A 15,739-nucleotide genomic window follows, 5' to 3' on the forward strand; every position below is an offset into this window, starting at 1 on the left:
TGTTGGTGTACAGAAATGCAACTGATTTCTGTGCATTGATTTTATATCCTGACACTTTACTGAATTCCTGTACAAGTTCTAGCAGTTTTGGAGTGGAGTCTTTTGGGTTTTCCACATATAGTATCATATCATCTGCGAAGAGTGATAGTTTGACTTCTTCTTTGCCGATGTGGATGCCTTTAATTTCCTTTTGTTGTCTGATTGCTGAGGCTAGGACTTCTAGTACTATGTTGAATAGCAGTGGTGATAATGGACATCCCTGCCGTGTTCCTGACCTTAACGGAAAAGCTTTCAGTTTTTCTCCATTGAGAATGATATTTGCGGTGGGTTTTTCATAGATGGCTTTGATAATATTGAGGTATGTGCCCTCTATCCCTACACTTTGAAGAGTTTTGATCAGGAAGGGATGCTGTACTTTGTCAAATGCTTTTTCAGCATCTATTGAGAGTATCATATGGTTCTTCTTCTTTCTTTTTTTTTTTGTTTTGTTTTTTTTTGTTTGTTTGTTTTGCATTTTTATAAATCTCGAACGTTTGACTGAATAGAAGATAGCTGGGTTCTAATACCTGGTTAAAGAATAGGAATAACACTGGTCTCAAAGAGATACATAGCTAGAAAGGGGAAGGGTATTTTAATAGCCTTTTTCAGATAATTGGGCTTATTCCTCTTTGATACTTTTGATACTACATCAAAGCTCAACAAGTAGTAGGTTCTCAAAAGTTCATTGCCATGTAGAACCTGAAACCACATTAAGAAAATTTTTGTTCTTGGTTATATAAAAACTCACTGGTCTATCTTTCATTTGACTTGGTCTTCTACCCATGAATGTTTTTGTAACACAAGGCCTTTGGTCATTTGGAATTTACTGGTTCACCAAGTCATGTTCACCGGCTAACCCGAGCCGGTTACTTAGTCCGGCCCCTGGTAAGGGCGGTGCAATCCCGCCTCGGGCAAAGACACTTGAGAGTCACTACAACAGGCCCCTCCCCCAGAAGATCAACAAAATATCCAGCCAGGACGAAGTTCATCTATCAAGGAAAGCAGGTTCAATTCCTAAGACAGCAGCGCAATTCCAGAGGAGGAGAAAGCAAAGCACGGAACTCATGGCTTTCTCCCCATGATTCTTTAGTCTTGCGGCTAATTCAGTTTTTTTTTCTTTTTTCAATTTTTTTTCTTTTTTTCTTTTCTTCTGCTAAATTTTTTAAAACTTTTACCCTTTTCTTTTTTAACAATTTTTGACTAGTTTATCTAAATATATATATTTTTTTCTTTCTTTTTTATACTTTTTCTTTATTTGTTTTATTTTTTAAATTTTTTTCTTTTTATTTCTGAACCTCTTTTTATCCCCTTTCTCCCCCCCCCCCACAATTTGGGGTCTCTTCTGATTTTCTTTCTTTTATTAATGTGTTGTATCACATTGATTGATTTGCAGATGTTGAACCAACCCTGCAGCCCTGGAATAAATCCCACTTGATCGTGGTGAATAATCCTTTTAATGTACTGTTGAATCCTATTGGCTAGTATTTTGGTGAGAATTTTTGCATCTGTGTTCATCAAGGATATTGGCCTGTAGTTCTCTTTTTTGGTGGGATCCTTGTCTGGTTTGGGGATCAATGTGATGCTGGCCTCATAAAATGAGTTTGGAAGTTTTCCTTCCATTTCTATTTTTTGGAACAGTTTCAGGAGAATAGGAATTAGTTCTTCTTTAAATGTTTGGTAGAACTCCCCTGGGAAGCCATCTGGCCCTGGGCTTTTGTTTGTTTGGAGATTTTTGATGACTGTTTCAATCTCCTTACTGGTTATGGGCCTGTTCAGGTTTTCTATTTCTTCCTGGTTCAGTTGTGGTAGTTTATATGTCTCTAGGAATGCATCCATTTCTTCCAGATTGTCAAATTTGTTGGCGTAGAGTTGCTCATAGCATGTTCTTATAATTGTCTGTATTTCTTGGATGTTAGTTGTGATCTCTCCTCTTTCATTCATGATTTTATTTATTTGGGTCCTTTCACTTTTCTTTTTGATGAGTCTGGCCAGGGGTTATTTGTGTATTTAAATTAGTTTCTGTTGCTAAAGGTTCTAGTGGAACAAAAACCGTGGTTCAAGTTTGGTTGAAAGGGACCATTCATAATTTGTATGACAGGCAAGTGGTTGATATATTTACTGTGTGTCTCTGTGTGTTTTTAACGTTATAGGTGAAGTACTGATTTACTGTAAAACTAAAAATGAATTAGAATACAAAACATTAACCACATAGTATATATGCTTATACACGCACACATATCTATGTATATAGAAATAAGTGGGAATATCCTATAACTTTCTTGTTTCACTTAACAATATATTATCAATCACGAACGATACTGAAAGCGGGAATAATTAGATATTCAGACAGGCCCCTATTTCTCCTTGGAATGTAAACATTGAACTAACTGGACTATGGAGAGCCACACTTTGTTCACTAAATTCCAGACTCAAATATATAACCACCAATTCAGCATCTCCATTTGGATGTCCAGTAGACATCTTATTAGACTTCAGATATCCCAAACTGAGCTATTTATCTTCCCAAACTAGTCCCACCTGTAGTCCCATGTTTAACTGATGGCAGATCCATTCTTCCTGCTGTAACTATCTTTTCAGACTTTCAGGCCAAATTTCTTAGAGTCATCTTTGATTCTTCATTGCCTCATACCCCATATTCATTCTTTATTTAATTTAAATTCAGTTAGCCAACATACAGTACATCATTAGTCTTAAAGGAGATCTTCTTGGCCCTAATTTCAAAAGATATTCAGATTCCACATAGTAAGTCAAAGGAAGAAGGGCCTTGATGATAAATGGGAGCCCAAGCCTGCCTCCCACTCCACTGCTCCATTTCATCCTCATGCCTCCCTCATCTCCCTGCTCTCCTTGCCCCACTGTCCCCATAGCTCCTTTCTTGTTCTGTTCAGTGTGGCAGCAGCCTTCCATTCTTGCTTTCAATTATGAGAGGCAGTAAGAAGCAAAATGTACAGAGCACTTGCATACACACATCTTACTGAAAGTTTAAAACAGCCCTTTGGTGATTTTCCCATTTACTACTGCCCCCAAACTTAGCAGCTTCAAGCCTCTATGTTATCATACTCATGGATTCTGAGGGGCAGAGTGGGGATGGCCTGTCTTTGCTCTGTGATATCTAGGACCTCATCCAACAAGACTTTGAATTTGGGGGTGACTCAGTGGCTGGGGGCTAGAATCATTCCAAGGCTTATGCATTAACATGTCTGTCATCTGGGCTGGGATGGTGTAGACTGTACGTGATTTCCTCTCTCTCTGTCTCTGCCTACTTGTGATCTCTCACTGTCAAATAAATAAATAAAATCTTTAAGAAAAAAGAAAGAAAAGTAACCAAAGCATAACTGTATAACTCTGTGAATTTTCATGAATTAAATACACTTGTTTAACTGCCACCCAGATCGAGAAATAGAATGTTACCCAACACCCCAGGAGCCTTCCTGCTCATACCCAGTAACTAACCTCCCTCTCCGTAGGTGGCAGTTTTGCCGGCTTTTAACTTCGTACTGAGATTAGATTGTTGTGTTCATCATTATGCTGGTGAGGTTTATCCATACTGTTGCATGTAGTAGTTCATTGAGTTTCATCTCTGTGTCATATTCCATTGTGTGAATATACCACATTTTATTTATCAATTCTGATCTTGATAGGTATTTAGATTGCTTCCCGTTTTCAGCTAATACAGACATTTTTAATTTTCTTAAGATTTTATTTATTTATTTGTCAGAGAGAGAGAGAGACAGACCCAGCACAAGCAGAGGGAGAAGCAGGCTCCCTGCTGAGCAGGGAACCTGATGCGGGACTTGATCTCAGGACCCTAGGATCATGATCTGAGCTGAAGGCAGACGCTTAGCTGACTGAGCCACCTAGGTGTCCTGACATTTTTAATTTTTTACTCTACATATGTATACTCTTTTGTTAAGTATATTCTCCCAGATTGGGTTTACTAGGTCCTAGGTTATATGTATATTCAACTGTGACATCTGCTGCCAAGTAGTTTGCCAAAGGGGTTGGACCAATTCACACTTCTACCAGCAGTGTAGGAGAGGTCTGTTTGCTCCACTTCCTTATAAACACTGAAGTTAATGTCAGTTTTTGGTCAGTCTTTCCAAGTTTAGCCATTCTGGTAAGTAATAGTAATTACGATTTCAATTTGCATTTCTGTGGTAACTAATGAGGTTGAAAGCCTTTAAAAAGTTTTCTTGCCATCTGGATAACCTTATTCAGGAAATGTCTATTCAGGTTTCTTGCCTACTACTTAATTGAATTGTCTGTCTTTTTCTAATTGATTTGTAAGAGTTTATTATATATTGGTGATAAACAGAAGTTTTTAAATCTCTTCCTTTATGGCTATTGGCCTTTATGTCTTATTTAAAATATATTTGCCTTCGAGGCACCTGACAGGCTCAGAGGAGCCTGTGATTTTTGATCCTTAGGGTCACAAGTTTGAACCCCACATTGGGTATAGAGATTACTTAAACTTTAAAATAAAAAAAACCTTTAAAATAAATAAATATATATATATATCTGTATTGTATACACACCTATCATATATATACACACATATATATGTGTGTGTGTGTGTGTATATATACACACATATATATGTGTGTGTGTGTGTGTGTGTGTATATATATATATATATATATATATATATATATATAAAATATATATGCGTATCCTGAGGTCTCTTCCAGAAGTGTTATAGACATATTAGTTTAGTTCAAGAACATTTATAGTCTACCTTGCTCCACAGAGGATTTGAGACAATTGATATGAATAGTTAGCAAAATATTCTTCCTTTTAGAACAAGATGAATCTTGAAAAAAATTAGATATTCTATAATTACCTCATAGGCCATGCACCAAATAAGCATAGCATATTTAATCTCATTGTCTTTGGAGAATTCATATGCATGTCTTGTCCTTTTCAGTTGGGTTCATTTCAGTTGGAAGCAGGCCTCTGTCAGCAGTTCCCAAATTTCTAGCTTCAATTAATATTTTAGGGTTCTGGTTTTTTTTACTCAAATATTTGTTGCCTTTGGCTTTAAAACTCCATATGGTAGAAAAATTAAAATGTGCAGATGCATGTAGTTATTAACTTTTTTTCAATATATATTATGTGGAATCATAACCTTTTGGAAGAATGCTTAGGAAGAAATATTTATTATATATTTACAAGGCGGACTATGCCTATATATACTTATATGTATTCATATAAATACATTTATGTTTATGAATTCTTCTACATATATAGTGACTTGAGTAAAGAAACTAGTTTCAGAAGCCTTTCAGAGAAACAATTTCATTATTTTATATATATTTTTCTTTTTTTAGAGGGCCCACTCTATTCTTTTAAATTGCCAAGGAATAAGAATCCATATTTCCTCTTGTTTAGATTTTCTGATGCTTTGTGGAGTACCTAAAACATTGACTATAAAATGAGTTATTGGTATGAGAAACTTCTAGTTCTTCCCTTGCTTGGTTTCTTTGCCTTGGGCTCCTAAGTGTCAGGAGGAAGGACGAAAATACGAGTTTTCTCAGGCCTGCTGGAAAAGTTGATGGAAGAACAGGAATCTTTCATCTCATCATGTTACCCTAGCTCGGACTTCTGGTCGCTATCATATATGGCTGGAAAATGCATGGAGTTTGTATAAGTCCACGGCCTCTTGGCTTTACCTCATCTACATAAATAGTGACAATAACAAGAAACATAACAACAATAACATTATTGAACATCTGTTTTTTACTATATACTAAGCACTTTATGTATTTTTTTTGTTTATTCCTCCTGTTTTTTTTTCCATTTTATTTATTTTTTCAGCATAACAGTATTCATTGTTTTTGCACAACACCCAGTGCTCCATGCAATACGTGCCCTCCCTATTACCCACCACCTGTTCCCCCTATGTATTTTATTTTGTGCAATTGTAATAACCCTATAGGTTTGATATTATTTTATAATAATATATGACTATTGTCCTTACTTTTTAGCTAGGAAACTGAACCTTATAGAAAAGAAGTAGTTCCTCAAGATTACTATGTGAATAAGTGGCAGAAAAAACAGGCTTGTGTGAGTCTATAGCCTGTACTCTTTACCACCATCCAGTATTGCCTCCGTGGCAGAAACTCATGGGTTTAGCTGAAGTATATCTTTGGTATGGAATCTGGCCATGGCTTTGTGCTGGTATCATCTCTTCCTCAGTTTCCCCCTTCTAACCAAATGTGGTGGCTGTTGCACCAAGAACACACAGTGCAACATTTTATTAGAATGAATGGTAGTAGGGACCCAGCAGCAATGAGGGTAAATGAAACATTACATTAGCAGTGGACTGTTCATAGCAGATGAAAAAACTGAATTCGTAGAACCATTTACTTTCCAGAAAGGGATCTGCCATACCTCTCAGTTGGCAGAGCAGCGACCTCCCCCCACCCCCATGGAGGAAAAGGAGAGCATTCAGCTCCACTGTGTCCTACCCAGTCAGTGCCTAGAATCTGTCATTTGTTGACTTATCAGTATTTTTCTTTCACTTTTCCAGGGTTGTAGCCGAGAAGGTAAAGGACGTTCTGTATATGCGGCCCCGGAAGTACATCCAGTGCTCCAGCTCAGAAACCACAGAACCTGGCTACATCAACATCATGGAACTGGCAGCATCTGTGTGTCGCTATGACCTAGACGACATGGACATCTTCTGGCTTCAGGAACTCAATGAAGATCTCGCTGAAATGGGTGAGTTGTTTTCCCACAAGTAAGTTGTCCTTGATTTGCCTCGTGTTTTTTTTAAGGTGTCAGGACCATTTAACTTGTTTTCATCCTGTGGCCTCTTTTCTTTTCTGGCTTTTTTATTTATTTTTCTCTTTGATCTTACCTTAATGAGGCATTTCTTGAAATGCATAAATATATTGAAATAGAGCAGTAACATTTAAATCTGACCTTTTCTTTCCTTGTTCATGGTGAATAGCAAAGATCAGGGGTGGTATGTAGGTTTCATAAGATTGTTTTCCAGTTCCAATTGTGAGAGTGGTCATGGCTGATTGGACTGCTGGGTAAGGAGGATTCTGAAGCTGGTTCCTCGCTCAGCCCCCAAAAAACACTCTGATCTGTGGGCAAGGCCAGGGGCAGCAGCACCTCTGCCATCTCTGCCAGCTGGAGAGACGCTCTAACTTCAGCAGGAGACAGCAGCATGCACCTGACAGGTCGATGTGACCAGCACGCCTTCATGCGAGACTTAAAATTTTCCTGCTGGAAGAATGGCAGGCTTAGGGCAAAACATCCCCAGAGCAGTTCTTAGCTGCCTCACTATGTTTAGTGAGTTCTGAAGTTGTCATGCAGTTCTCAAAGACTTAAATTAAGCAGAGGCAAGCAAACAAAAAAATCCTGAAAGTAAACATAATAACAGTTGTAAAGTAAGTGTATGCCCTACAGCACCATACCGGTGATGCTGGGAGATGCTAGGCTGAAAGGAAATTCATTTTATTCTTACACATCACCCTTTGACAAGACTTCGATCTGAGCAGTGGTTGGACCTATGGAACTGTGGGTGGTTTTTAAGTCTCCATTATGAGATTTGCAGAAGCACACAATTGATTTCCTTTTTGTTTGAATCACATTTGTACATTGTTAGTACAGGGATCGGTGGTTTTACTTTTCTTCCCTCCCTCCTTTTTTTTCCCTTTCTTTCTTTTGAGGTTGGTATCTGAATGCCTATGGATAAAAACAAAATTGTATTAAATCCAGTTTAGTGTGATTGTGAGTAATTATACTAGTGGTACTAGTATAATGAGTACTTGTTATTTTTTTAAAACCTACTGTTTTATGTCTCCTCTTACTCTGCCTTCTAAGAGAAGAGAAGAGATGTCAGCTTAGGGTACAAACAACAAAGAGAAGAGAATAAAAGACTGACAGAGAGGGGAAATCAGAGTATGAGAGCAGAATCCAGTGGGTTGATGGCTCAGTGTGCCATTGTGTTTGTGAACCATATGGTGTCTGTGTACATTATGATCATTACAGGGCTGCCTTCAATGCGACACCACCTTACGGTGAGGTCCCTTTGGTATTTTGCAGTTAATCCCCTTTGAAGGATTTTTTGTAATCAGCTTTTTTATTTTAGAATAGTTATAGATTTACAGAAAAGTGTACATTTAATACAGTTGCCATATGCCCCTCACAGTTTCAGTTTCCCCTAATGTTAATAACATCTCACTTGACCATAGTACTTGACCTTTTCCTATTCCAGGATGCCACCCAGGACACCGCACTGCATTTAGGCTTTAGAGTAAACTATATTATAGTAAGGCTTCTAAGGGCTTAAAATACACTTCTAAAAACAACATTAAATTAAGCATTTTTTTTAGTTCAGATTAAGGAATTTTAAAAATTGAGTGCTTACTACATATTGGTCACTGAACTAAGCAGTACATAAATATTACCTCATCTCATCCTCACAAGAAATCAGGGAGTTTGTATTATGGTCCTTATTTTATAGATAATGAAACTAAGCCCTAAAGAGGATAAATAACTTGTCAAGGTTTATATAACCAGTATGGGGTCAAGTTGGAATTTGAATCTAAGTGCTCTAACCAAATGCTGTCCTCCTCCATTCCAGGAAAAAAATATGTAATTTGTCTTGGCTGGAAAAATGAAACATACTACCTGGGTAGTTTTTGCTTTCATAACTATATACAACACTAAAATGGTAGTTTATATGGAATTCCAGAATTTCTTCATGTATCTTATATAACAAATGAAGTAGAATATTTGGGTGAATTTGTTTTGGATCATTTTGAGGATTATTCCTGAATTTATAAGCTGTCAAATATATATATATATATATATATATCAAATATATATATCAAATATATGTCAAATATATATATATATATATTCATTCTCACAGAATCATTAAAAAATATGTTTAGTTGGGGGCGCCTGGGTGGCTCAGTGGGTTAAGCTGCTGCCTTCGGCTCAGGTTATGATCTCAGGGTCCTGGGATCGAGTTCCACATCGGGCTCTCTGCTCAACGGGGAGCCTGCTTCTCTCTCTCTCTGCCTGCCTCTCTGCCTACTTGTGATCTCTCTGTCAAATAAATAAAAATCTTAAAAACAAACAAAAAAATATGTTTAGTTGTTGCTTGTATCTACCATATAAATCTTTTAGTTGGGTTTATTAAGTTTGTAAGACTAAGAAAAATTAAAAGTATAGAAGGAAAGGGAATCACAAGAGGCAAAAGTAATTTCAGAATTTGCAGTTAGACTTTTGTGGATGCTAATAGATTTCTCTTGTATACAGTTGCCACTGGAAAATATTATTGGATATTTTTAGAAGTCATGTTTAAAAAACAAAATATTTCATCTGTACAATGGCATACACAGTACCTAGAATTTTCTTTTATGACTTAATACCTTTTTGTATAAAAATTTCCTCATATATTCATTAGATGTGCGCATTGGAACTATTATGCTAGGAATGAATTACTCTTTATGTCCAGATAGTTATGTGATCCTAATTATCTTATTCTATAAATTAAAGTGTTCAAAATTATAAAGCTGTGAAAGTTCACCCTCAGTGGGAATAAGAGAAAAGAGATGTAGGAGGGGGACTGATTGAGATGTAGACAGAAAATTGAAAGGGTCAGTAATACATCTTACAAGTAATGTGGTAAAATGTACTTCTCCTTTCATGTGTCAGACACCAATATGTGATAATAAGTAAATATTAGAATAGCTCTAGTAAAAGATTCTTTGAAATCCAGTTGTTTTAGATCAGAGAAGAGATGGTTTTATCTTTTAGAATCCCTCCATCCCTGTACCGGGCTCATAGTAGGTGATTTGGGATTGACAGCTGACTGATGGGTTGATTGATTGTTTTGTATTTCCATGCAGGTGTTGGTCCAGTTGATGAGAATCTTATGGAAAAGACAGTAGAAGTCCTGGAACGCCATTGCCATGAAAATATGAACCATGCTATTGAGACAGAGGAAGGGCTAGGCATAGAATATGATGAAGATGTGATCTGTGATGTGTGCCGGTCTCCAGACAGTGAAGAAGGGAATGATATGGTGTTCTGTGATAAGTGTAACGTCTGTGTGCATCAGGTTAGTGAGAGTGGAGACCACCACCTCCCCACAGTCAGCCTTTCTGAAGCTCAGTGATGGTCTCCAGCACCCATATCTGGGTAGCAATTTGCATTTAATAAGGGTGAAAATAAAGATTTGGCCTGGCTGTTCTTCAGTAATTCCTTTAGAAACAATACTAATGATCCCCAAGGTGACCCCAAGGTAAAGTTTACTAACTTTAACTCAGAAGCTAAACCCAGATCTTTATTATATCCCTTCATACCTATGCCATTGAGTTTGCCTTATTCAAGACTTTTATCATCCCCTGGGGAGTCTCCTTGTTGCCTGCCTGGGAGTCTCTCCTTCGCCTTGGAGTCCCTGTTACATCATCAGGTTGTACACTCCTGGTTCCTAACCTTGGTGAGATCATACTTCCTCCAGGTAGAAGTCCAGACTCTCTATCCCAGCCCTTTCCAGTCCTACCCATATATAACTTTGAGGAAGCAGAGTCCACTATGCTTTTAAAGATCATATAATTTTAGGGCTGTAGAAGACCATCCCACTCCTCAGTTCTACAGATAAAACCAGAAAAGATGAAATGTCTTTACCCAAGTGCTTACAGCTAGTTATTTGTCATCCTTTCCACCATAGTGCCTTTTTAATTGATGATGATGATATCAACGTTCTTTTCAGCTCTTTCCTTTTCTTCCCCTCATAAGCCCTATGCTCTAGCAAAATAAGTTTACTTAAGGCGGCAGTGATGACTATTCCTGACACTGTCCTCTCTCCGTGTTTTGGCCACACTCCAATTTAAAATGTTTTCTTCCACCTTCAGCTATAAAAAAATCTACAGGACTTCCAGATTTTGATTTAAATCTTTTCTTGAACTCCCCTAAGTAATTTTTCACTCTCCTGAACCTGTTTTGTGTTTCATTTATCTTATTAATTTATCTAGCAAATAGGTGTGCAACACCATCTACCATCCCATGTGCCAAGACAGTGCCACATACTGAAGACACAGTCAGTGACGAAGAGGCAGACATGATCTTTGCCCTCGAGGTCATCAGAGTCTGGTATAGGGGCTACAAGGATACTGCCCAGTTAACACAGTATGCTGGGTGTTTTCGTAGCTAGAAGTCCATGCTGCTGTGAAAGTGCATGGGACAGATGGGGATCAGGGACAACTTCTAAGTGGCATCCAAGCTGAATCTAAATGGCACAAAGAGCAGCAGGGTATGTTCAGGCAGAGAAGAGGACACATTCAGGCAGGTAGTGAAAGCGGGCACAGTATATCAGAGGGAACTTTGGAGCTGTTCAGAGCTGCAGAAGGGAGTGGGGTAGAATAGAGGGGGGTGGACAGGGAGGGTAGAGAGGAGCCACAGGTGACGGGCCTTCGCTGACAGACTAAGGAACTTTGGCTTTGTCCTGTCAACCCTGAAGGCTGTGAGTTGTATTTTAGAAAGATCATTCTGGCCACAAAATGACTAAAATGTTTAGGTAACGCAGTGGAGCACCGGGCTGTCTCAGTCAGTGGTGCACGTGACTCTTGATCTTGGGGTCATGAATTTGAGCCCCATGTTGGGCCTAGAGATTACTTAAAATTTTTTTAAATAAATAAAATTGTTAGGTAACACAGGAGATTGAAAAAAAACAGGGCTTATGACTTTATTCAAATTACCTGGACTACTTAACCTAAACCTCTGTATTAAAAGGTACTCAAAATTATTCTGTAACCAATTGGATCTTCTTCGTTTTGCTTGTTTCCTTTAAGAGAGTGAACTTCAAAATTTTATCTTCACTCTATCAGTTATTAGTGTTTATGTCACATCTTTAGCAAGACAGGAAATTTTGTGTTAGTATGAACTTAAATATTTGATAATATGGGTCCACAGTCCTTCCTCTACAATTCCAGAAATTTCAGAAGCTCTGAAAACTGCGAGGTTTTGCTTAAGTCTGGCACCAAAAGTGATTAGGGGCAATACTAGAACTCACCCAATATGCGGCTCTTTATAGTCTTTATACCATTTTGTATAAATGCTTATGTAGTTTGCTAGAGAAATAGTAATGTATTTGATAATATGGTACTGTCCTTGGTCCCATTGAGGTTTAGGTAATATACCACATATGTATTTACTACTTTCCTAAGATCTGAGCAATTCTGAATTTCCTTGTTTCTCATCCTAGGGTTTTCAGATAAATGATTGTAGCCTTGAAGGGAAAATAGTACAAAGGTCGTCTGTATATATTTTCAGTAGCTGTTATTCACAGTTGGGACCAAATATTAAGGAATTATTTTTCAGATTCCTTGACTTAAAAAATGAAATGTAGCTTAATAATTCTCCTCAATGAGTATTTGTTTTGAAAACATATCCAGTATTGACTACAAATGACGTGCTTTCCTCACGTAGAAAGTGATGACAATAACACCTGACCAGGCCTTGCAGAATATAAGCTGGTATGTGTTATGGCTGAATGTTGGTGCCACATAAAGTTTCATATAAAAGAGATTCTTCCTCACTTCTGGGTGGCTCAGTGGGTTAAGCCTCTGCCTTCAGCTCAGGTCATGGTCTCAGGGTCCTGGGATCGAGCCCCGCATCAGGCTCTCTGCTCAGCGGGGAGCCTGCTTCCTCCTCTCTCTGTGCCTGCCTCTCTGCTTACTTGTGATCTCTGTCTGTCAAATAAATAAATTTAAAAAAAAAAAACTTAAAAAAAAAAAAAAAAAAAAAAAGAGATTCTTCCAAAGTGAGTACATTCACTTGACTTCTAACGCCATACTTAGGTTAGAGCTCCCTCTGTTGACTGAAAAGTGACTTAAAATGATCTGGAGGATTTGGTTTACTCCTTAACAGAATCAGGGACATACTGACATCTGTATTTATTAAACATTACTTTTCTTCCTTACTGCCACCACATTATGTCAAATGTTTGTTCCTCTGTGACTATAACACATTTGTTTCAGTACTTTAGAAGAGAGGTTTACATCGTTAGACTTGAGATTTTAACATTAAAAATGTGAAAACTAGGAGCATTCCAAGTCCCTTTGTAGATTCCATTTTTGGTTCTTAGCCCAGGTATTGAACACTCAAACTGAGGCCTAAATTAATTTGTCTGAAGGTACATGCTCATAGTTTTTTTATCTGTCATATATGTTTGGCACTGAGTTTATTAACCCCCTGGAATTATATATAAAACATATGTCTGTGCATTTGTGGAATTTTCTCAAGAGTCCACAGCCTTCATCATATTGTGGTCGAGAAGAAATTGAGAACCACTGCTATGAATTACTAGCTTCTGTGAGCCTATGACCATGAATAAGTCTACACAAGGGCTCAGTAGATTATTTTCTGCCCCATGGAAGGGCCAGGAGATAAAAGGTATTCCTAGAACCACTTTTTTTTTTCTGCTGCTGGTCTGAAAGAGGTTCTGTTTTAGGAGGAAGCTTGCTTTCATTTCCTAGCACTTTCTGGACCTCAGAGAAAGAAAACTTTGGAGGTCAGGAACCTTACAGAATGATGCCCTACTGTTGTAAGAGCAGCCTAGTTGGAGCTCAGCTCCAGTTCTTGACCTAAATTAATCTGTTCTACCAAACCGCCTATTTGATCTCAGCATAGAAAGTATTCTGGATAAACTGATGATAAATGACCTGCCCCCAGTGACCTTACAGTCTCACTGAGGAGATGAAATGTAACAGCTAAAGTCGAGAAGAGTACATGTTGCCAACCATGTACCTGGTGAGGGGGAAGCCGTGTTGAGTAGAGGGCAGGGGTCAAGAAGTGGAGCGGACACACAGGGCTCTGTGATCTGAGAAGTGCGGTGAGGAGCGTCAGGCTTTTGATCAGAAACCAGCAGACTTTTTCTTTGAAGGCCCAGATAGTAAATATTTTAGACTTTGAGAGCCACATACAGTCTCTGTTACATATTCTTTTTTTTAAACATCACTCCAAAAATATGAAAGCCATTCTTAGCTTGTTAGACTTCCAAAACAGGCCTCAAGCAGTAGTTTGCTAACCTGTGGTTTAGACAAGGGTGAGGGTGAGAACAGAAGGAATTTCTAGAGGGTTTGTTGCTGTGCAATGGAATAAAATCTTTGTTTTAGTAAGAAGAACATGGCAGCCGAATAGAAAGAGGATTGAAGGTGTGAAAGGGGCGGAAGAGAATTTAGGAATAAATCAATCCAGGCCTAACACGATAAGGACTTGGATGGATGGAGCAGGGGTGGTGGGGATGGAGAGGAAGGTCAGAGCCCAAGGTCCACTCTGTAGAGAGGACTAGCATGCCTCAGGGGTGGTAGACAAAGGGAAGTAGATAATGTGAGAACAGGAATTTTGGATCTGGAAGCTGGGAAGCATGGTGATGATTTGGATAGTTTAGAAAAGGCACCGGTTCGGGGGTTACATGGTAGTAACTATTGGAACATGAATCCAAGCTGTGGGTGAACCTCCTAGGGTAGACACAGATTTTGAAGCTGCCTTGATGAATTAGTCAGTGGTGGAAAGTATACCAGGCGACATGAGGAGCCAGGTAGTCCCCAGGTTTAGTCCTTAATGATGAGAGTAGAGCAGTAAGGAGGAGAAAGTTGGGCGAGATTGGAGGTAGTGAAAAGGAAATCTAGAATGTTTCCCAAACTAATCTCCCTTCCTCCAGTAATTCATTTAGTTGTCCAACTTCATTCCATAAAGGATTTGAAGCAGCTCCCAGAACTCATTATGGAGTATTGTGATTAGTCTAATATTCTATTCAACTCAGGATTCATTCACAAGACCCTTTTTCTTCAACCCAAGCAAGTAATTGCTGTGATTTGCTGATTGCTTTTTATGCGCCAGGCTCTATTAGGCTCTTTAAACGTTAGCTCATTTGCTGCTCAGAAGTTTCCTTCTGTTTCCTTCTTAACACTTTTTTCTTGATTACAACAGTGCATGACTTGTAGAAGTTATCCACTAAGTATATGACTGACCAAATATATAATCATTGAAGAAACTTTAGAAAACAGAGGCAAAAAAGAAAGAATGTAATCCCCAAACTCAGATAACAGTTGGGCCAGCCTTTGTATATATTTCCTTCTAGTCTTATTCTTTTGTCCTAAAAAAGTCAGTTTCATAAACAGACATGCTGATCTTAGAACAGATGCCACCTTTTTTTGAGTGTTTTAAAATTACTAAATCCTAGATATGAGTTTGTTGGGCCTTATTTTCTCTTTCTCCTAAAAGCAGAGGGTACTCTGTCACTGTGTACCAGAGCAGATATCAGTCTTGGTGAGAAAATGCTAACCATTCTTCCCCCTCCTCCTCGTGCCTCCAGGCCTGCTACGGCATCCTCAAGGTCCCAGAAGGCAGCTGGCTGTGTCGTTCCTGCGTCCTAGGCATTCATCCACAATGTCTATTATGTCCAAAGAGAGGTGGGGCCATGAAAACTACCAGGACAGGGACTAAATGGGCTCATGTCAGCTGTGCCCTGTGGATTCCAGAGGTAAGAACTCATCCAGGCCTGGGAGCCCATTTGCTCCAAGGGGGCCCCTGTTTTTCCCCAGCATTCAGACCTGCTGGGGCTCCATGGAGATGCTTCGTGCCTGCCTGTGTTTCTGAGGTGATAGTGCTTTCACTTGAGCTCCCTCACATCCTTCTCAGATGCAAGTGA

At 38.6% G+C, this 15,739-nt stretch overlaps 1 protein-coding gene across 7 annotated transcripts in view; it reads left to right on the top strand.

Moving 5' to 3' along the window:
- The window catches only part of JADE3 (jade family PHD finger 3), a 135,537-nt gene that overhangs the window by 98,447 nt on the left and 21,351 nt on the right, over positions 1-15,739 (top strand). For all 7 annotated transcript variants that reach the window (XM_045996433.1, XM_045996432.1, XM_045996438.1 and 4 more), the window contains 3 exons: positions 6,590-6,780; positions 9,933-10,144; positions 15,404-15,571. In XM_045996433.1, coding sequence (XP_045852389.1) covers positions 6,590-6,780; positions 9,933-10,144; positions 15,404-15,571 — 571 coding nt within the window. The remainder of the gene's footprint in view (positions 1-6,589; positions 6,781-9,932; positions 10,145-15,403; positions 15,572-15,739) is intronic.

Source organism: Meles meles, chromosome X (genome assembly GCF_922984935.1).
Source record: "Meles meles chromosome X, mMelMel3.1 paternal haplotype, whole genome shotgun sequence".
NCBI classification, from domain to species: domain Eukaryota; kingdom Metazoa; phylum Chordata; class Mammalia; order Carnivora; family Mustelidae; genus Meles; species Meles meles.